The sequence below is a fragment of the Oculina patagonica genome, chromosome 6, assembly GCF_052425735.1.
Source record: "Oculina patagonica isolate OP01 chromosome 6, crgOcupat, whole genome shotgun sequence".
In the NCBI taxonomy this organism is placed as follows: Eukaryota; Metazoa; Cnidaria; class Anthozoa; order Scleractinia; family Oculinidae; genus Oculina; species Oculina patagonica.
Genome location: NC_135763.1, coordinates 813,936 through 837,553, shown reverse-complemented (window position 1 = coordinate 837,553; position 23,618 = coordinate 813,936). Strand labels below are relative to the sequence as shown.

At 38.8% G+C, this 23,618-nt stretch overlaps 3 protein-coding genes across 3 annotated transcripts; all 3 read right to left on the bottom strand.

The window, feature by feature from the left end:
* Nucleotides 1-66: 66 nt before the first annotated feature.
* Nucleotides 67-2,661, bottom strand: LOC144658573 (major facilitator superfamily domain-containing protein 6-like). The gene has a single exon (XM_078519017.1). It carries the CDS (start codon nt 2,439-2,441, stop codon nt 843-845), a length of 1,599 nt encoding a protein of 532 aa, XP_078375143.1. The 5' UTR covers nt 2,442-2,661; the 3' UTR covers nt 67-842.
* A 1,750-nt stretch (nt 2,662-4,411) lies between these two features.
* On the bottom strand, nt 4,412-11,540 carry LOC144658613 (uncharacterized). Its single transcript, XM_078519073.1, has 4 exons — nt 11,434-11,540; nt 11,261-11,320; nt 6,937-7,343; nt 4,412-5,837 (listed from the first exon to the last, which is right to left on the bottom strand). The coding sequence occupies exons 1-4, from the start codon at nt 11,450-11,452 to the stop codon at nt 5,571-5,573; spliced, it is 753 nt and encodes a 250-aa protein (XP_078375199.1). The 5' UTR covers nt 11,453-11,540; the 3' UTR covers nt 4,412-5,570.
* A 4,556-nt stretch (nt 11,541-16,096) lies between these two features.
* On the bottom strand, nt 16,097-23,578 carry LOC144658590 (solute carrier family 35 member F1-like). Its single transcript, XM_078519035.1, has 7 exons — nt 23,512-23,578; nt 20,099-20,396; nt 19,319-19,478; nt 19,071-19,227; nt 18,011-18,063; nt 17,428-17,582; nt 16,097-16,968 (listed from the first exon to the last, which is right to left on the bottom strand). The coding sequence occupies exons 1-7, from the start codon at nt 23,574-23,576 to the stop codon at nt 16,741-16,743; spliced, it is 1,116 nt and encodes a 371-aa protein (XP_078375161.1). The 5' UTR covers nt 23,577-23,578; the 3' UTR covers nt 16,097-16,740.
* Between the last annotated feature and the right edge of the window lie 40 nt (nt 23,579-23,618).

The following is a 23,618-nucleotide window of genomic DNA, read 5'->3' as shown; positions in this document are numbered from 1 at the left end:
TGTATGCCAGTTACAAATTGCAGCAGAGGTTGTATTAAATTTTGATCAAATTGATAACTATATGTGTAATCCCCAATGTTTTATTTAACAATCTCTTAAAGTAAATCCAATAAAAAATGTTAAACTTAACAATGTTTGTGGTGCTTCATCGTATTTTAAATATCATTCCACGACTAGTATTTATAAAAAAAATTGCAAACTTTCAGTCCCCAGCCAGAGTAAACCTCTTGCATCAATACTTGCATACACTCATGCTATTACACTTAATAACTGACCCCAACATGTGTTTTGGGGAACACTGAGGATCTCAGGAAAACAAAATCCACTGTTCCCCATGTGGTATTTCCTGTAAGGTCAGTTATTAAGTTAACTAAAACCTTACAACTGAAAACAATTTTATGCTAACATTCAGTGATGCGTCTACATTAGTCACCTAGTACCACACACATCAAAAAAACCTTACAATATACCTTATTTGGGGGTGATTGAGGTCATTGTCCTGTGTTACTGCGAAATTTGCTTGGTCTATAAATAAGAGATTAGTAGTATTCAGGGCTCGAGACTAACGGTAGCTAACTAGCCAAAGGCTACTAAAATTTAGGTTTTGGCTACCAGGTTTAGCATTCCTACTAGCCATTGGCTAGTGAAAAACTCAGAAAAGTCAACTGTTCTTGATAGAAATCAATATACCTGACAAGTGAAAAATTACTTTTGGCTAGTAAAATCTACATGTCACTAGCCAGTAAACCAGTGAGTTAAAAAGTTAGTCTCAAGCCCTGGTATTCTTTTTCAGTGCACATGGCATACAAACAAAAATAATAATATTATTGTTCACTCGCAAGTCACAAATCATCTTCAGAGTCCAAACTTATCTCTTTCATCTCTAAATCCCAAGCATTGTTTATATCTTCTTCAAAATTACTCTGAAACTGGGTATAGTTCACTTGAGACTTTTTCTTTAACAACTTTTGTGAGATAACAAAAAATAGACAGGTAACTGCACTTGTCACAGCGAGACTTCTAAACAGCACTCTTGGCCCATATTTGCTGTACACAGCTCCTCCTCCTAATCCTGCAATAAGTTTTCCAAGACCAAAATGTGTTGCCGTAACCAGACCCATAACTGTAGCACGTAGCCCCTCGGGTGAAATCACACCTCCGTAAGATGTTGTAGCAGCCCACATCGCTCCAAATGTCACACCATGAAGAGGTTCAATGGCCAACACATACCAAGCGTTGGGTATGAATGAGTATGACAGATATCTAATGGTATAACACACAAGTGTAAGATATAAGACACCATGGTGACCAATCCATTTGATTAAACCTCCCGAGTAAAACATTATTGGGACTTCAGCTACACATGTCATACAAAGGGAGAGTCCCATAAGTAAATGACTTCCATTGATGTCTTGAAGGAACCAGAATAGGAATGCACCAATTGTTGTCATACAGGTACCCATGATGAGAATTGCAATCAAAAATATCACAATACGACAGTCTGAAAGAATGGTGCATACATTCTGGAAGATATTTGGTTTAGATTTTCCCTCTAAGTATTCCAATGGTAACTTGAACACTGTCATTACAGCTAGTATATTAAACAAAAGGAATCCACAGAATGCTATAAGGAACTGACTTTGATTTGAATGCTGGGCTGACTGATCAATTGTAAACCCTGAAATAACGGCAATGCTTCCCCATCCTACTGCACCCCACAGCCTCTGTTTGCCGTAGTCACCACCTCTGTCAATATCAGTCAAGTACTTTACAGTAGCTGCATCGGCGAGGGAGTTGGAGTTGTCAAACAGTGAGGACACAAACACAAGGATGATAAGAACTAAAAATGTATCGTTATTGTTTTGACCATTTCCTGTAGTGTTGACCATTTCCGACATATTCAAAACAGAATGATTTCCACAATTTCTGTCCACAGCAGACACTGAACAGTTTATTTTATCACCACACGGCCTCATATCACCAGTGGAACTTTCCCTTTCAGATTTATTCCAGAATGAACTGTTGCTACATAAATTTCTTGCCAGACTTAATTCTTCATTGGGGCGAACAAACAAGAGGGAAAACTGCAAAGTAGTCGAGACAATGAGCATTATTAGCATCGCAATTTTGTGTTTACGATACTTGTCTGCCAAAGCTCCGAATACAGGTGCTCCAAGAAGACGTGCCACTGGCTGCAAACCGATAATTATCCCTGTCTGTTGTGCTGACATTCCCACGTGGCGAAAAAACACTGGAAAAAAGGGCTTGATACAAGCTTGACCGCTGAACACGAAAAAGTAATAGAGCTTCAACACCAAAAGGCTTTTGTTGATGTGACAAAAGCGGCCCGGATCAATTTTCTTTTGCATTCGAATTGCTGTTTGTCCCTCAGGTCCTTTCATTTTGCCGTTCACAAATCGCACTTCATCTTCGGCAGCCATTTTGTTTTTCACAAAATGCGATTTACTACCAGGCGCTCCCTTGGCGCCCCCTCCCAGCGTTCCTGTCGTTCCTGGATTCCTAACGCTGTCCACAAGTTGCTCGGCAACTTTTCATGACTTTTTGGCGACTTATTTTGTGCAACTGTCTCGCATCTAAAAGCAATCTTATTCCATTATAGGAATTATAAGAGATAGGAGCGTCATTTAGTGTTTAAATTGGTCTTTACCATATTCAGAAGATTTCCGAATGTTTCCTGAAGGCCATACGAACATTTTCGAACTGGGGAGACTTCCGAAGCTTGCCGAGGCCATCCCAATAAATTGTTTCGTTTCCCATCGCCTCGTCTTTTGTGATGATGGGTCGGTCGGTCGGGCAAAAAAAAAAAAAAAAAAAAGGGTTCCAGAGAAGGCCGGGCTGCTAAGTAAGAAAGTCTGATTACAAAGTCAACTCGAAAACGTGGTCTTTTCGTTCGTTATTCCTTATCAAATGTCTAAACAGTCTTAAATAACGTAGTATCGATGTTTATTAAAGACAAAGACATCATATACCAATCGTTGTTAATAAAACAAGATCGTGTGCTTGAAATTGAAGTACTTGCTTCTTTAACTAGTGAATCTGGAATTTTTTTTTTTTTGCTTTTCGAAAAAAATGGGTCGGTCGGGCGATGGGAAACGAAACATTTTATTGGGATGGCCCGTATCATAGGATGATCTTTCAACTAAATATCGACAAATTTTGACTCTCAGTCGTCAGCAAACGTGCCGTCATTGTTAGCTTAACTTGTTAAGATTTTTCTTAAAGACTAATGAACACTGAATGAAGTGATTTAGCAACTCCTAGCTGTTGCAATAAAATTTGCTAAACCGGGAGTTAGAATCTTTCTTTTACAATTTAGCATATTTAAGAAATGTGGACAGTCTTATTGAGATTTCCGCTCATTTTGGTTTGTGTCGGGCATTTAGAAGGAGCGTTCCCTGCAGAACAAGTGGTATACAGCACAGAACGCTGGGCGCGAACACTTAACCCCTTCTTCTGTAGGCTAGCAAGAGCGAGAAAAGTCAGAGCCAACCTGATTCAAAAAATAAAAAAGATGAAAAAAAGATTGAAAGCCCAGCTTTTATCAGTGACTTGTCTTTGCCCTAAAATTCCCTATTCTACACCTCTACTAACAGCTGCTGATCTCCGAAATTAGTGGTGGGTCCAGAATGTTTAAAAGGGGCGGGTGGAAGTAAAATAGAAAATATGAATATTCCCGAGCGACGTACATCTTCTCTTCTGGTTTAATCTGCCCTCGATCGTGCCCGTATCTGGAAGTGAATCATGAAGCAAAACCTAAGACCAAGTTGGTCATCGCTTTCCTCGCTTAACTTCGAATATTTGGAGTGATGATGATAGGGCTATGATGCTTCTCCATCGCAGGTTACTCCCCCAATATTCTGTCAGGTTAATTGTCCCAACAATTTACCAGTACCCATTGATACTCCTGAGGGGGGGGGGGGAGGCACTGTGAGAGCACAACACAATGACCCCGGCCAGGGTGCGAACCCGGACCGCTCAATTTGGAGTTCAGCGTACTAACCATCTATTACACCGCCGCACCTCGGCACAAGCTGAATCCGAACTGCGACTTCAGCAGTCTCGTCGCTACGTGTGTACACTACTTTTATTCTGACTAATTGTCTTTCACTGCGGTTGTCACAAGTGTCACGTAGCAGATGAACCCTATATGTGATTGGTTAACCTACCTAGCAAACGCAAAATAATAAATTTTACGGGAATCACTGCCTCCCAAAAAGCACGCATCCTATATTGCGGGGGAAAAACACCCACCCCTTACGTTAAAATTACTTTTTGTGCCTGCTGTACACACCGGTTAGGTAAGTATAGAACATAACTAATCTTTGTTTCTATTATCCTTTCTTGGTTTGAGTCACTTACGTCTAGATATTACTGAACAACAACGACAACATTTTTGCAAAAATAAAAAATAAAAATTTTATTTGCTAAAGCAAAGAAACAACACAACAACAACAACAACAATAGCAACCAAAGAGACTAAGTTGGCTGCCTTATACAGTTAAGACTCGATGATGTACAGTTATGCGGACCGCTACCACTCGCTAAAGTTTTGACTTTTTTATCCAACTATTCGCGAACTATATTTTGGCTACTAATTATTCGTCCCTTCTAGCCTTGCTGGATTTCGATCATCCTCGTACCCAGGGTCTTCGTTCCCTTTGACCAGCGGCCAGGAAACCCGAGGAAACGATCGTTTCGTCAAGCGTGCGCAGTAAGGAACGAAGACTTAAGGTACACGAATGGATTTCGATTTGCCAAGCAATGAAAATAGTTGTCAAATTAATATACTTAATAATCCGGCATAAACTTTACTGATTGGCTATTATGACACCATACTGTATCTGGTCCTCGTCGTTTTGTTTCACAACACACTTTTAATTATATTAATTTTTTCTAGTTATAAAGCAGTATCACTGACTAGGCATAACGAAACCTACACTAAATAAACTATTCTTGTCAAACAGACAATTGTGCAAAATCTGAAGAAAAAAACCGGTAGGAAGCAGAGTGAATTACTTGATAAATAGTCACACCCTTGCGACCCGTTTGGTGACTGACTTGAATGAAGATTAGGTACCGGTGCTAAACAGGGGTCTTTCCCGGACATGAAGAAGTGACTGATCAAATGTCCCCCTGTGGAAGGGGGGGGTGGGGTTTTCTACTGAATGTTACTCCTGCTTTGGATATCATACGGCTTTTTGAATACGTTGCATTTTTTATCATTTTTTTGGACATCTCTGTAATTTTTTTAATAGGTTCTGGTTGCCGGATTTGACCAATCAGAATCCCCACAGTGTGGCGCTAAGTTGATACGTCATCATGCCGCCGGCGGTTAATAAAACTCTTGTTTAATTCACCACCCACACACATCACAGATTCTGATTGGCCAAATCTAAAGGAAGCCAACAGAACGTCGTCGTCATTAAGATGTAAAACACTTAGTTTAAATTTGTCTAAGCGGCAATCGTATGGCGCTCATCAGTAATAACTTTCATATACATTTTTTTTTACAAACAGCAGTTTCGATCAAATCTTGCGCCACGTCAAATCTAACCACAGATCAGTTTGACAGCTCTTTTCACCTCGCTGTTACCACAGTTGCCATCGTCATCATCATCATCATCCTCGTCGTCATCATCAGCATCGTCACTGCATTCACAGTCATCATCATCATCATCATCGCCGCTGCAACTGTTGCTGTTCCTGAACCGCAGAATAAAATGGCGATCCGGTCGTCCAGTGAGTATTTCAAACGCTTCTGTGTTGATGGTGTTAGCTGGACCAACTCCAAGGCCTACGACTCTGGCTCCGAACAACTGAAAGGTATTTAAAACAGAATCTCGAGTAAACATCTGTAGCTGATGAGGCATTATATTTTTACGCACTCAATCCCATTATACAGCTAATTCGAGAAAGGTTGTCGGAAAAAAGCACAAAGTGCACGCGGCAGCCGAGGTGGTCTGGGTAAAGTAGGGCTTCTGCACGTGCTGAATACTAAATCACAACGCGAATACACTTTTTCTTTCTCCGCATGTCACGGTCTCCACGCTGAGTTAGAAAAATGTCCAAACTCAAAAACGAAGAAATACTCAGGCTCGAGTGGAAAACAAAACTGCAAAATACTTGTTTTTTCCTCTAGGTATGCATCAGATACCAGACCACCTTCGCGGCACTTTTGCTATTTCCCACAACTTTTCTCGAATTATCTGTATACTAACAAAGTCTGAGTTTCGACGCAGATTTCAGTACTGATGACGTAGCTATAGAGATCCGTGTAACGTTTCTTATTATTGGCTGACTGTTTTTGAATTTTCGCGCGCAAGTAACAACCAATCACAGACACTACCCGGATCTCTGTAGAGTTACGTCATCACTATGGAATTTTTCGGGTCCAATCCCAGAGGTTTCTTAAATAGTAAAAGAATGGCCTTAAAAAGGAGTCATACCGGGTTAACTGACAAACGATAAAAAAAAATTGAAAAATGATGGCCTCTGAGGGATTTTTTGGAACAAGGGGACATGGTCATTTATTCCACAGGAACAAGGGATCGATATTTTTCAGGTTTTTAAAAACAAAGGTTATCTTTACTATTAACGGTAACGTTTCGTGAAAATTTAAGGGATTTTTATAGGAGTTTATAAATGGGAACAAGAGAGAAAATGCAAAATTTTAAAGGGATCATTGTGAGCAAATAGCACCGTAAGTGACAAATTATGCTTTGATCTCTTACTGAGAAACAACAAACTTCCAAAAACACGCCATTTTTATCACTTTAGACAGAAAATCGGAATTAAATTTGAATCAAGTGATCATGCAGATACTGAAGACTCTGTGAACGGATAAATGTGATTCCCGTGTCACGGAAATCATTTTAGAACTGAGCTGACTATAGATTGACTGTTAATTCCACTGACCGTTCTTAACTCCTGTGCAGGTTGCCTCAAGGACTCAGTGCCACCATAATTCACCCCATCAGTGAGAAATACAACCCTGCGAGGTACATTTCGGGATGTAGTATTAAACAACCTCTTTGCTTCTGTAATGGCTTCCTCGATTGTTGTAGCTCCCATTGTTAATTGTAAGCTGGTTATTTGTTGCTTGATTAAATTGCGCCATCTTGCTGCACGATCTTCAAAGCTTGACGCCATGCTGTTAGTGTTATGATCAAATCCAAATATGACGAAACGAGCTGCGGAGGTGGCTGAGATGGCGATAGCATCCACTACCTGCCGAAGAAATGTCTGCTGCTTGGTGAAATCACTTCTGGTTATACTGCCAGAGACGTCCACAGCTATTATAATATCTTGCTGCCTTGTACATACTTTAAAGAAACAAAAACAGATAGTTGAAGTGTTAAAATTGTATCTCCAAGGATTCTAGATCCAAAATAACAAAAAACTGTCAGAATATAAGTGTCACATCAAAATACTGCCCAACAGTAGAAAGTTGTCCCTGGTAGGAGGGTTACCCTCTCCTCAGAGCCATCTTTTGCCGAGCATTTATATGAGAAAAGTTGTCCCTGTTGACCGAGCCAAAGCTTAGCCCTCTCGGTTCAAAAGACTGGTGAGAGTTGTTTTTAAAACTCTTATATGGCTGCCTTTTCTAAAATCAGGAACGCTTAACTGAAACATCGATCAAGGCCATTTTTTGGACGAATTTACCGCCGATTTCGATTTTATATTATCCACCATTTTGTTTTGGCCGATTGTAACGTTTGTGTATGCTCTATACGCGTCACCTTGTCCTTGGTAGGCGAGGCAAAAATAACCAAACTGTGGAAAAAAGTTGGCTTCCTTCCTAGGGTCAACCTGCCTTCAAAGCGAATGGACACCCTGCCACCGATCCAACTTTGCATATAAACGGTTCGCAACTATTTCTAAAGAAACGTATGAAAAGCTCTCTCGCCCGGGGTGGTTCGGTATGGAGGGTAACCCTCCTACCAGGAACAACGTTTCTACATATGAACAGGCGCTTTAAAGTTAAAACCACCTTGCTCAGTTTTGGCCTTGAATGGATACCTAATCTGATGTACAGAGGTTAAAGATACCTAAATGAAGTTTTTAAACAACTTGGTTCCGTACACTTTTTAAGCCGGAGTATGTTTTTCTCTTCGTGTAATTTATTGGGGATATATGAATATTTATAAAAGTAATGAATCGAATGGCTTAGGGGGGGCCCGACCCCAAAAAAAACCCAACAAACCAAAGCCCTATCTGCCCACCATACTGGTGTACAAATGTGGTACACTGACATGGCCATTAAGGGCCTCGTAAAGGTGTTCAGTTGTGAAGTTTTCTGTACATTTTAGTAGTCCACTAGTACTAGACACTAGTTTTTATGACATTAGAGGTCACCAGATACAAACCAAACAAGTTTCAAAGAAGAACTGTTTAAAACACGGACTAGAGCTCCGCAAGCACTATACTGGACACACATGGCAACGTACAGTAGAGACAGAGGGGGCTTAATCCAAAGCTGGAACACCATCCAACAGCTGGCCAAAGACAGACAGTAGTGGAAGAACTTTGTTGCTGCACTACGTGCTAATGGGCACAATGGGCAGTGAGTATGTGAGGAGAGCTCCACAAAAACACTTGATGTAGCAATTCATCTCTTTGTTAACGTCAGTGCTTTAATGGTTAGAGTACATGCAGTGTTAGCATATCACTGTGACTTATCAACAGATCTGGCGTGCAGGAATGCCACAAAGTGTGCAAGAATCGTTGAACTTTAACAATATCAGTCAAGACACACTTGAAGCAAGTCAGGGAACGATAACTTAGATCCAAATGTTGAACAACAAGTTTGTCAAATGTTGTATACTAGCTACGTTCGTTACTTTAAAACAAATCGGTTTGCCATTTTTCGCCATCAAGACATAACAAACCTTATCGAATTGTATTTGCCGTTTTCCAGCGCTAAGCTAATATAACGTTTCAGCCTTTTATTTGCAAATAAGAAAGATTAGTACTTCTATGGCGAGGAGTTCGCTCGTGACGAGTTAACATTCTTAATCAAATATAAGTAATGACCACAATATTAACCTTACTTTGAAAGCTTTAAACAGCACGCTTATTTTTTGACGTAATTCATGCTAGTGCCTTCTTCAAAGTAAAAAAGAAAAAAAAAATGATATAAATAAACAGCTTATTCGAGCGCTGTGTTTTGAGCCGTGATTGGGGATTGTGGATAAAAACAACGCAATTGCAATCGGCTACAGTATTCATTACACGCACAATCACTTTTTAAAAGATGAAGAAAAAAACACTTGTTTAATGATTATTAATGTTTATTCAAAAGCATTTTAAGCATGAATTATTCCGCATGCATAGGTTCGTATTAGCCCGGTTATTAATAATAAAAAATACTGATTTATTTAGTAGGAAAATTATTGACTTCACACAATAAAGTTCAGCCGATTAACTGCTTACAATGGAGCAAAAATGGCAGAGAGTTTCAAGATCAGAAACTAATCTATGCAGTGCTTTGCGTGAAAGATATCTTGACAAAATTGTATCGTGCTAGAGTGTTGCCACAACAAAACGATAAACAAAGACTTATCTAAGTTTCATCGGTAATAGCCTTAAATTCATTGTTATTTTTATTTCGAACAAAATGAAACCATTGTACTTTGATTAGTTTAAATGACTTTATCAGTCGTCGTTTTTACACTTACTAGAGTTTTATTAGGCTTTATAAGTAGCGGACTTTATTAGTTGAGTTCATGCAGTTATGTCAACCGCTTTAGTTCCTTCCGTGTATATATCGGTGATTTTTTATTTAGCACGGCTCCAGATTTTAGCACTTTGACGTTATCTTATTTCAGTATTGCCCTCTGTAACCAATTCTCACCGGAGTATTAATTTATTAGCGCTTTTTCCCTTCCATGTTTTGCCCTCCTTGTTCTCGAGTTCCTGGGAGTCCCTACTAACTATTTCACCACATTTGTGGTTAACCATAACACTTCTGTTAATTTCACAGCCGAATTTAGCCTGTTGTGGTTGTTCTAAATTGGGCTCAAGCTCTCCTGGACTTTATTGTCTTTGTTGGCGACAGGAAACACTGAGTTATATCGGAGAAAAGGAAATTGTACCATTTTATACTGACTTGCCGGTTTAACCACCTTAACAGAAAAGGCAGCTTGCGTCGCGCAACAGTTTATATTTTAACATCTATAACTTTGATTAAAATGAGTGGGCTGTGCTGTGTCAGAGTAAGCGACCATAAATTACCTTTCTGTGAAGATTTTGTTCTCCGTCTTTAAACTACACTGTGTACTCAGATTTAACTCTACAAACTGATATTAAAAATAGCATGCAACATTCTGACTTACGCAACAAACCTATACGCGGACACATTGAACTAGCTGTACACTGGTTCACTCCGTTTCAAACAGACAATGTTGTTTTGCTGGAAAGCCTTGTATATTGGAACAGAATTCGATCGCTTGCAATACTGTTCTTTTACTCAGTGATTGTTTACTTCGCCTTTTCTTTAAGGTTTAGCTTGTTTTTGAAGGCAAGGAGGGATCATTCCGTCACATTTCCCGCCTATCAGGGGGGGCAAAATTATGGTGCGAATTCTAAGAGATTTTCTAGCTAGAAAATAACAGCCGACAACAGTCGTAAAAAATATACGACAATATAATTCATGCGAGAAAACATTTTCTTATCAGACAATACTGCTTTGATTTCAAGAAATTGCTAGCATGTTTTACTTGACTTCTACCTAAAGTTATGTCTGGGGAACCCGACCATTTAAACCCTTCATGGACATATTTTTAAAACTGACTTGAAAATATTGTATCGTGACCTTGAAACGTTTAAACTTATTATGAGAGTGAAAACTGACCGATACACTCCAATGTGCTTATTTCACTCGAGCCCTGTTCGATTGCGGTTATTTGCTCTAACGATTGACTAACGCGTCCAGTAAAATCGAAAAATGATGTGGTTAATTTAGCAACTGAAGTTGAAAACAAACTGAGTGTTTTTCACTTTTCCGCCGACGCACAACAGTTCCTTTAGAAACTTTCAGTTACTCGATCTATGCGTTGTCATGTTTGTTGCAGTCACCGTGCTATATCGTAGTGAAAACTGAACGATAAGTTCACACAGTCGATTTTAACTGCATTGGTTCGTAACAAAGGCGGTAACGTGTGCAGTAAATATTATAAGGATAGAGAAACGAACCCTGAAACAAAATAAAACTATATAGTTACTCAATGCATTCACTTACAAAACTGCCCTTCTCCTCCGCCAACGCACAAAACCACAAGCAAGAGAGCAGCGTATGTAACTGAAAAATAAAAAAGAGAGAAATACTTTAAAATCTGTTTCGAAAATACGTGCGTGTATCTCCTCCTCATAAAACAGAGAAAGCTATTTACGACACAGATAGAAAGTTCTTACCGGTTCTCGCCATTATCATCGATCTAGAGAGTCCGTACGCTTCTAATATCTGCCAAGTTTTTTGGTGGAATAACTAAGACACAATTTCGTTTTTATATTTAGGGCATACTGACGACCACTTAGAGTCTGTCATTTATTCATTCTGTCCCATTACTGGTTAGTATTGGTGCACTCATTTCCGCAGCCGCTCTGCGACAATTAGTTATTAATAGGTCAAGGACGGATATTTCATGGGAACATCATCTATAAGATCACATTTTAATTCTGATAGGTTTTTTTTTCAAATTTCATATGCACCATGCACCTAGGAAAGTTTTAGATTTTTTCACGCCTACAAGTTGTGGCAGACCTCGCCTTTCGTTTGAGACAATAACTTTTACAAACAACATTTAAGGGGAAAGTTATGATTATACGTGGGAAAAAATCCTGATTATGCAATCATCATTATGATCCTCTGTTCTAATTATCAATATTTAAGATTAATGTTAATAATTCCACGTCCTGTTCTTTGTGTAAGCGTGTATTGTTTTTATATAACGTAATAACTACACAACAAGAGAGTTTTTTCACTTTTCAACCGTATGAAAGATTTGCTGATGTCGAAGATAACACGCGATTTTAACAGATGTACTCCGCCAACATACTTCAAATGTAACAATTGGTTTCACTGAAACTGGATTTCTACAGATAACAAATCATTTCAAAATTATGAATAACAATGATATAATTGAGTTTATCTTAAAGATATTAATAACAATTACAAACGAATTAACGAATACAAAGGAACTGACAATAGCAATTACTGATAAGTGAGTTTTGCTTTTGGAACCACTACCTGAATGACACTACAGTAATTAGTGTCTTTGCACAATACGAAAAGCCTCCTTGATGATGTTCACTTACAACACTCTTCGCGAGTGAAAAGCTAGCGTAAGAAAAAGGGCCTTACAAAGTAATTTTGAAACGTAATTTTCGTTAATTTTTTTTTTATTCTTAAAAGCACAGTCATACAACGTGTGGCTTGCCACTGATCAGTACGAAGATGTTTTTTTTTTTCTTTTTCTTCTGCTTCGGGTTCAAACCCCAAACTTAAATATTATATTTTTCTTATGGTTAATTGCGACTTTTTCTCACGCAAACTGGCAGGTCCCTAGTCACGATGGTTTTTCTTAGTGCTTAGGAAACTTTAGATTTTGTGCAAGCATTAGAAAATGCTCTAATAATCTCTCTTTCAGTTTCACTATTTATGCAATTCTTCAGTTCAAGGATTTCTTAACAAGTTCCGAACGAACTGCGTAATTTCTCTAGAGTTGTTCGTGCTTTGATCACGTAACCTAAATGTCATCCCTTACATCATTGACGTTTTAAGTGTCACACAACGGTTCTGCTAAGTCATTTTACTGCATATTCACATCTTTATTTACCGCCAAATACTTGATATTTTCAGTACCCACAGTTTTGCTGTACATGTGGTGTAGAGCATTGTCGCTTAGCTGGTAGAGCAACCGCGGAATATTCGTACGGGAGTAAAGCCGCAGCGAGGACATAGTTTTCTTTTTTTAAAAATTCGTATGGGTCTAGTTCCTTAATGGGGTTAACGCCTTAAAAAATTCATGGCTCGCGTCCTGTACAAGACTAGAAGCTGTAGTAATATATATCAACTTCCTTTCTTGAAATGAAACGTTTCTGAGTGCATACTCATGTGTTTCGAAATCAACTCCAAAAAACAAGCTGGATGTTGTTAGCAGTCAATTGACCCGGCCGCAAGTTGAATGACAAATTTCCGTGCAACTTTAAATTTGTTTGACTGACAAATGAGAAAAAATGATCCAAAGTTTTGTTGATATTTAAGTCACTTTGATCCTTTCCCATCCAAACAAGATACACAACACTATTCAACAGTTGGTTGTCACTAAGCCGATATTACAAAGACTACCCCCAAGTCACACAGAAAGAGCTTAGATTGACTTGCTAACTGGTTGTTTGATTTTCCGGCAAAAAAATTTGCCTGTAAGACCTGAAGCAACTATGGAGATTCATGATACAATACTTGAATAGGTTCACATAGTAAGAAATAAGTTGCCAAATTTTAGCTTTGCTGTGTGTGAAGTTTCTCCATTATTGCAGAGGTATGATGAAATGGATTTTCTGAAAATTGCATCACAAATAACAGATGATTTTCCTTCAATATCGGCAGTTTCCCCTTCGGTTTCCCCTTTTAAATTTCTATCATATCAGTATAAAACTAAAAAGCCCAAAATATATGAAACGCTTCTCCTTTTTACATTTAAGAAAATCGACGTTGATTTGGAGCCGTTAGAAACTTTCGTCACGTTCTACCGCAGTGAAAAGTGCTGAACCGAAAATTGCCTCGAAAGATAATATAATATATTTCGTCTTTTTCTGTGTCTAAACAGCTTAGTTGGATCAATTGTTCGTTAACAATACATTTAAGTACGGAAGTCTCTTAATTTGTTTGTGGTTCACGCCCAGTAATAGGTTCTGTGCCGAAAATGACGTGGGTACTTCAATTAGCGGTTACCTGCCTGTGACCCAATAGCCGATTCCCTCTATAGCCGCGCCTGCAGGGAATCACGGTAGTTGTATGTGCATCGTTGCTTAGTCTCGCGCATGGTTTGATGAATACAACTACCGTGATTCCCTGCAGGCGCGCTATAGAGGGAATCGGCCTATTTAGAAGCCACTGAAAAGACGTCCGGCGCTCGGGTTTTCTAAAATAGAGCTGAGCCTTACGCAGGTGAACAACCTGTTTCGTCAAGTTGAGAGCTAGAGAGATCCGCTAAAAAACTTACTAACCCAGTAATGGCTATATTTTTCCCAGACTGGCTATACGACAACACTGGGAAATCTCGGGAAAACAAAAAATTGGAAAAAAAAAAAAAAATAATTCGGTTGGAGTAGTTTGCCCTAAATCCTAACAGGCTAACGATCCATTAGTTTTAATGTCGATTTCAGGCATTAGCCTGCGTTTTATACATATACAGTGGCATAAAAACGTCATTATAATTAAAATTGTGCTACGCTTTCGGAACTGCATGTACAACTGCCGAATCAGCACTGCTTCTCAAGACAGAGCAAAGTTGGATTAAACCGGAATCTGCGAAATATTGTCCAGTAGTGATCGATTTACTTTTTGAAAATCTGTTATATAGGGTTCTGATACAGCGTTGATTGGAGACTACTTTTCGCCTTCCTGCCGACTACGTAGCGCTAAAATTCACCCCCAAGCCCGGTCACCCTCATGATGCTGTTTTCACGTGGGAATTCTTTTAATATTTGCTCTTTTCGGAATCCTTTCAGGATAAAGCTTACAAGTTTGCACTTCATAAGTAAGAATTGGAGTGAGTTGACGTAGATGTGAATAGGGCTATCGCGACGTTGTTTAAGTTCACTCCTTCATTTGTCTCGGCGATATGACCAAAAGCTCAAAACAAAGGAATAATATCAAATACAAACGTAACAGGTAGTTGCGGTCGCTCACAAGACTGAGGTCTTCACAAATAGTAATTAGTTTGAGAGAAAGTCGGGCCCCTACAGTTGTGGTAAAGGGGGTGGTCACTTACGAGAGATGGTCGCTAAGAGACGTATTAAAACATGGCAACATATCACTTAAGATTAAAGACCGGCCGCTTTATAGAGAAGACACATGTACAGACCCTCGGATGACTCAGCAATGTGATGTCCATGATATGCTTGGTGATAAACTTGAGAACAAGATGACTTATTTCAACATGAAAACGCTGAAACTCTGAATGAGCAATACCGTTAATGTGCGAGTCTGCACGCACGTGCATCATTAGATATTTGTTATTTGCCCTCCTTTGCGTGCTAAACAACATCACGAGAGCAACATCTAATGGAGATGGCGAGAGTTGTAAAACTCAAGTTCCTCGGGAATGATAACCAGCATTTCTGGATATATCAAGACTGAAGACCTCAATTGACGGGACTGAAGTATTAAAATTGGATGGGTCAGTTTTTAAAGTCAGTATAATTTTGAAAAGAACTTATTTTAACGACGTTGCGTTATGTCCTTTTAACATGTAACGCATGACCAGCGAGTGTCAAATATTAAAAACAACAGCGTAAGGGTCTTTTGAAGTGTTTTGGGCGTCAGTCGTGCTCTGCGAGGTACCTTAAAGGATTTAAGTAATTACTTAAGTAATAATACTTCTACTGTCTTCCGCTCAGACGTAATGTTTTTAAAAACATAGTATCTAAAACGAATACATTCTTGCTCCAATTAGCATTATTTTTATCTAATTCAAAGAGCTGATGGGAAATTCAGGCAAAAAAACTTCCCGGCAAGTCATCACAACGACAAAAAAGCGAGATCGGGAGTGGAGCATGTTACATGTTTATGTTTGATGTGGAGAAAATTGTTGGGGGTTTTGAAACGGTCCATTCTTGAGCTTATTCATAAACTGGGAATGTATTTTTTTTGGAGGGGGGATGGGGGGGGGAGGGGGGGGGGGGGGGGGGGGAGGGGGAGTGCGGAGGTGTTTTAAAAATCACTACTCCGTTGCATCTCCCGGACTTTTTCCACGACAACCCGATCCTAGGTGTTTTGTAAAAGCCCTGGGATCAAGTTCGTTTTTCTAAGCCGGGTTTACTGACTGATAGATTGTCTATCTGATCTGCAGCATGAAAGCAATAAATAATTTAATAATACACTATTTATAATGATATAAAAATAATAAATTGAGTATTAACAAATAAAAATTATGTCAATGTAAATTATTAATAATGACAGACCTCAAAACATAGCCCATGATTTTTCCATTTTTCACATTACACACTGTTGTCTGTATGTACATACAGAGTTAAATATTATTTCTGTTTTTATTTGCTGGCTAAACGAGGGAATAAAAAAGAATAAAATGTAAATAAACAAAGCCCTTGCTTTTTTTTCTGTACAAGATCAATAAACACAGACAGCTGGCTTTCAAGTTTGCTATCAGTTATTAAATAACTAATTTAAGGTTATGAGTTATGCATGCACAATAATTGTGATCAATCAACTCAGAAAAAAATGGCTTGACTGCTAGCATTTCAAAGTCAAGTTCTGGAGGACATTTCATCTGTCCTTCCATGTCCCATATAATGCTGAGTTAATTACCAAATATATTCAGACATCCCTAGAACGTTTAAGCATTGTGTGACAACCATGATAGTGACTGCAAAGGTGCCTGGGATGATATATTCTATTCAAATTTCCCTCATAAGATTGATTTCAGGTCGTCTTACTTTAGTTAGCAGTTTTTCTTTTATACATGTCATAAACTATCATAAAGGAACAGTTCTTAATTCTTGACAGCACCCAGTAGTCAGTACAAACAAAGATGATGATGATGACGATGAGTTGTCTTCCATATGCTGGGAGTCTTCCTCGAGTTGTCTGTAAGATAAGGACTGGGTAACAGAAGAGCCAGGCTGGCTGGGTGTCGGCTTCAGATTGTATACAATGACCCCAAGTATTATAAATGCTAATGATCCAAGGTACAGTGCTGAGAACTGAAACAAATTTTAAATGTAAGCTGTAAATGTTCAGGCCTCACAATTTTCTTCACATATTCCTGGGGCACCAAACATAAGTGAGGTTTTTCTTTTCGTAAAAATGGTAAAAAATGTAAAATAATGTAAATTTTGTTTACAGTGGTCATGCAATAAGCTTCCACATAGCTAGTTTCAAGGCATGCCACTGAAAACAGAGGAAACAAATACTTATAATGAACATAACATGGTTAAAAATCCTAACTGGTAGGAGGCAGACCGGTTGCTATATACAAAGCATGCTTGACGATTTGAATTCAGGACAACCAAGAACAAATGCAGCTACATACTGGTAGGGTGGAGGGCTTGGTTTTTCAAGTCTTACAACTGAAACTACTCTTACTATTATAAAATTGCCTATTAGTAAATTATAAAGTAAGGTAATAACTTAAGAAAATCAGATTCACTCTGATCACTAACCTTGTAATGGAACAGTAATAAGCCACAGAGTAAACTATAGAAGTCTGCCGTCAATAAAGACAAGTTCACAACTGTGGCACTGCTGAGCTTCATGGCCACTGGCGTCAGATTGTAAAGTGAGAACAAACAAATGCCAAAGCCAATTATGAAGAAAACTGAAAGAAAAAACAAAATCGCACAGCTGTTTTGCCAGATATTCTAACACATTACTTGTAATATGGTGTACAAAAGAAATACTGTACCACTTTTTTGGTCATTAACTCTTTTAGAATACATTTTATCTAATATCAAACTTTTCAATATTGTAAGTCTGATATAAAATGTAATAAATATGAATATATTGTTATTTTTATTGCATGTACATCAAAATTGGTTATCCACAAACAAAAAAAAATGGCAGCAACTTTTATTCAAATTTCTCACTGTTATTAAGGATATCAATTTTCCAGTTTGGAAAAAAACTGCTAAAAAGCATATGTTGGCATTTAAAATCAGAAATTAAGAAGTAAATGATAACAAAAGTTAAACCAATATTAACCAAATGAATAAAATATGAAATAAAATAATTACTCAATCAACCCACCAACTTTATAGTCCCATTGAATGGCTGACAGTTGATGCCTCTCAAGAATCACCCTGTATAGAATATGACAGATAAGAATTATTCAACTAAAAAAAAGTAAGTAAGAAAGAGAATTCAATAACAATAAAAGTATTACAGAAAACTATGCTAAGTGATATCAAATGTTAATTATATTGGCTAAAAAAAAACAAGAGGAAAAGTTAGAACAACTTCAAACGACTTTAAAACATCATGCCATGTTCCTTCTTCACCCAAAAATTCCCAGGGTGTGCTCTCTTGTTCCCTAAAAGTATTTTGTTGATTTTTGTAATCCCTGTTCCCTTAAATATCAGAAACACAGCTTTTGTTCCCATGTTCCCAGCTTTTTTTCCCTACGCCATATACCCTCTCTTAGGGCCTCTTCACATGAGCCCGGCTTACGGGTCTCAGTTACCAGGACGGATTTTGACGTCTGTTCATATGGAAAATATTAGTCTGGTTGACAGGGATAAAATTTAAGAAACAAAACCAAAATAGTGACACATGAAGTTGCATCTTTCGCGGCTATCGTAGCTTTATCGACCCTTGTAACTTTTTTTATAAACCTAATTCGCATATTTCTTAAGTGGAAATGGATACAAGGCAAAATTATGCCATTTTGACCACCCAGTTACGAAAGGGAAGCTATTTTCTCAAAAAAAAAAGTTGCATCCCTGCGACCGGGCTGGAGTGTTCATATGGGAAAATTTTCTTCCCGGTTGCCGATATCTCAGTTGCAGAAACCAAGATATCAGTAACCGGGCTGGCTCGCCATCTCATATGAACAAATCAAAAATTTTTCAAAGAAAACAGGAGTGAGTCGAGATCTCGCTAATTGGACCAGCCCGGTCAACCGGGATCATATGAAGAGGCCCTTAGACAGGCAAATAAGTGGGTCTTGCATGTCCCTGAATTGTTCCTTGTTCCAAGTTATTTTATGGCCATGTTCCCTTGTACCATGAAACCCCTGGGAGGGAAATAATCATATTATTTTATGTCATATATACATGTACACTTAAAACGCATCTGTTTTAGAACTCACATCTGGATAGCCGAGATGATACTCCCAAACAGACCAATCATGCCAAGAAATTCAACTCTGCTAAAGTTCTTGACAACAAACTCTTGTGCAACATTGGAAATGCCATACAGAATGGCACCACACAACACGAGGACATCCCCTATTGCTTGATTTTTACCTGCCAAGCGAAACATTTGTAAATTTAATTAATCTCTTAAAATTCTAAAAATATATTCAAGATTAATCTTGTAAAAAAAATTCAGTCCCACCTGAGCCATAATAGCGAGAGCCATAATAATCTGCTACTACGAGACAAGCAATGCCAGCTAAACAAATGAACACTCCAGATACATGTATACATTGATAGCGTACTTTTAAAAATATCCATGACAGCACCAAAACTGAGACTGTAGAAAAACAGTCCAAAACCTGCAACATTATGAGAAATCTCATTTTAACCATAATAATATTATTGTAATAAAATAGATAACTTTACAGTTGCAATCCCAGTGACTGGACATTAATTAATTAACCATGGCATGAGTTGCTAATTATCAGTAAAAATATCAGTTTTGCAAAGAAAATACATAAACAATTCTCTATACACTGGCTTGTAAAAAACATTTGCTATTTGGGAGTCTGATGAAGAATTAAAGCATTTATTAATGCCTCTCTTAAAGACATCTGGGGCATTTGCATTGCAAAGTTCCTCAGAAAGATTGTTCCATAGAACAGCATCACTGTCAACTGAAGCTGTGGTTTGGGTAGTCTTTCCTTGGTTTTCAGTAGAGAGATAAATTATAGGCCCTTTAATTAAACTACCAAAATGACAGTTTTCTCTACCCTTTTCTATACTCCAGCTCATGGAAATGCCTGCCTTTTTATATATCCACAGCCTGATAAAGGTACCCCTTTTCGAGCCTCCCTGTATGGTCTACTATGGAGTACAACCCTCTCCCAACCCTCCCTAGGTAGAAATCTTGAGTCTTACAATCTGTCTTAGAAAAATCACTGACTGGACTAAGTTGCATTCTTAAAATGTGACTGACCTGAATGCTAGTAAGATTTGTGTACTGGTAAGCTTTCACTACCAAAAAATTGGCTTCTACATCACAGAGTGCTAACAGAAAGTATTTCCATCCCGTTTCTTTTAATCTGGTTTTGAAATCCCTAGGATGGCAAGCCAATGCTGTTGTGTATACAAATCCTAATAATAAGTAGTTCAGGAAACTTTGTGTGGTTGGAATCTCGATAGCGTAATTAGTCACTAAGAGCTGACTGAACACTCCTGTACCACAAACAAGCCATGACAGCAGCTGACCAAGAGCAAGAATTGAGAGGAATTTCCTGAAATGTAAAAAGTATTGCTTAGAGGATAGTAAAATCCCAAAGAGGGGGAGGGAGGGGGAGGGGGAGGGAGGAGGAGGGGGGAGGGGAGGGAGGAGGGGGGAGGTAGGGAGGGGGAGGTAGGGGAGGGGGAGGGGGGGAGGGAGGAGGAGGGGGAGGGAGGGAGGAGGGGGAGGTAGGGAGGGGGAGGGGGAGGAGGAGAGAGGGGGAGGGCGGGAAGGGGGGGACATGAGTCAAAGGATGGGGTCTTTTTAGTTAGCCTAAAGAGCACGGATTTCTTCTGGAAAACCAGGATCAAGGATCGGGGATCGAGGATCGCAAAGTAAATAAATCTATATACCCCATTAATCTATTAAATATTAATAAGAAAATTGATATATTTATCTTGGCTATAGCTATTTAATTTTATTTTTATTTTGTTTCGATTCAATCCTTGATCCTCAATACCTGACTCTCAATCCTGGTTTTTCCAGTAAACCTAAATAGCATTCCATTTAAAGCCGGCCGCACACTAGAGCATCTAGCTGAGCTAGCTGCCTTGTGTGCCGTTTCTCACCAGATTTCTCTCATGTGCGGATATTTTTCATGAGAATTTTACCTCGCGAGGCCTTGAGGAAAATATCTATCGTGTTTGATATATTTTGCGATGTGAGGGCGACGTGAGCTATTGCTCAGCCAGAAATATCAACTGACCAATAAACACACGCAGTATGCTCACATGATTCAACACAGCGGCTTCTGAATCAAATGTGCTAAGCACTTTCCTCGCTGTCTGCGGTAAAATGTGCAGTGAGTAACTGGCTGAGCAAACGGGCACGTGAGGCGAATAGCTCAGCTAGTTGTTCTAGCGTACGGCTGGCTTTACCTGAAGATGGCAGTTATCGCATGGCTCACTAGCCTGCGAATACAGCCGCCTCTCATTCGCATCCCGCAACGAAGAGAGACGTCTGCGATTCACGGCCAGAAATTCCATACTGATGACGTTAACCACTAATTAGATTTCCCACACCACACGCAGTTGGTCTTGCATAATTATATTTTTTGTTTTCAGCCGCACATTACTTGCTTGATCACAAAAACTTTCAAGGCAGTCAAGGACACATTTAGGGGTCATTTACACCGGACAACTTCATCGCGAAAATTAGAAATCCCTATACGAGTTGCACATTAGTAAAATTTGGAAAAATAAGCTGCGAAATCACTAAATGACATTGATTTGGAACTTGAACGCAACTCTCGGAGGTGTTGGGCCGTAAATACCGGTACCGCAACGATCATAACAATTCTTCTGAGTTAGTTTCTTCTTTCCCCACTGTTTGTCAAATTAAAATTCTGTTTTTCTGTAGCATTTATTCTTTGGCTGTGATTGGTTCAGGTCGTTCAGGTTATGTGTGTTTCACATTTTTGTTGCTTGTTTGTTTTGCCGGCTGCCTTTATGTCAACAATAAAAGTTAGGTGACAAAATTGATCTATTTTTAATGGCCGCAGTGGCGCGTCCTTTCTGTACATCTTTTCCAACTTTGAGGTCGTTCATCTTGTAATAAAGCAGTTTCTTTTTGTTTCCCAATTACATATGAATTATAGATATTATAGAAATTCTAAGGTATAGCTTCAGTGTAGTTTCACGATCCTTCCCCCGGTAAACTTTTAGTCCGCAATAACATCCGGTTTTTTACCCGTTTTTTACCGTTCGTGTAATGAAGTGTTATATTTCGCTACATTATGTAAATTAACTAGCTGACCAATCAGCGCTCCTGTCCGGAATCTGGACAGATTTACGTCATCAGTATGGAATTTCTGGCCGTGAATCGCAGACGTCTCTCTTCGTGTTTCGCTCTTCGTTGCGGGACGCGAATGAGAGGCGGCTGTATTCGCAGGCTAATGGCTCACTGCCTGACTAGCACTTTAGTTAGCCTGAGAAATTATGGTTACTTTCATTTGCAGGTAAGGGTATTACTATATCAGGGATCCATATTCGCAGTCGTCCGGTCGTCCGAGACGACTAAAACATCGTATGGACGACCAAATGATTACATAAACTGGTCCGCTGGACGACTTAAGTTTGACTTAATGAAAAAAAAAAACAATTATTAAGTTTTCTTATGAGTTACTTGCGTTCTGACCACTTGTCATTCATTCATAACTTTTCGAAAACAGAACATAATTTGCAACTTTCTGTCGCGATAAAATCATAATTTTGGCCGCCATCTTGGCTGATGCGGTATTTTCCATCAATGAAATTATTGCAGGCTCAATTTTCAAGCTCTCAACCGCTGATATTTTGTACTGCAGCTGCATCCGCGGATCCGCGTAAACACGAGGCGATCGCATCAGCTGATGTTTTGATCAAAATTTGCCGTTATCTTGGTCTGGCGCCGCCAGCAAAGAAAATAAAGCAATGTTAACACTTCAGAAAAACAAACCAAATATGAATAAGAAGAGCAAAAGCGTTCTTTTCTTCCGTGGTTGCAGTCGAAGAGGCCCTGGCTTTCATTTGTGGCCGCATCATACGCTTCCGCAACATCGCAAGCCGCTTGGGGGCGTGATGTTTTGTGAAATTTGTAACCGGCAGCCAAGGTAGACAAGTAAAAAGTCTCATTAACAAATACTTGTGAATCAAACTCTATTAAAAACAGATTCGTTGTCTTGAAGATTTCATGTATACACAGTGTTACATACATGTGATAATAACAAAAAAGTCAACTTTTCATTTACTTGTTGTACGGTCGCCATTCTTCACTTTTGAACGGGCAAGTAAAATTTTGCCAGGGCAAGTATGTCATCTTGCATACTTGCCCGGCTGACGACTTGGAGAAAAAATGAATATGGATCCCTGCTATATTATTATTTTATACAATTATATATTTAAAAGATAAAGATATCCTGTTATTCCTGTACCAAATGAGTAAAAAAATTAATTTAAGCTTGTAAAAGAAAAAAAATGCTGAGCTGAACACGTTTCATAGCCGGCCGCTGGCATGCAGTACTGCCGGCCGGCGCGCAGTGGTCAACAATTTTAAAATGGTTGATCGACGAAACATTTTGACTAATTTCTCTCTTGTTTTTTACTGACAAAAATGATTTAGAAAAAAATTGCTTCAATTGAAACACTTACCGATTGAAAATTCTGTCGTAAAATGGCAGACTTTCAACAGCACGTTCGTCCTGTTCGTCCGCCATCTTGGAAATAGGCCAAATTCTATATTTGGGCATGATGACCAA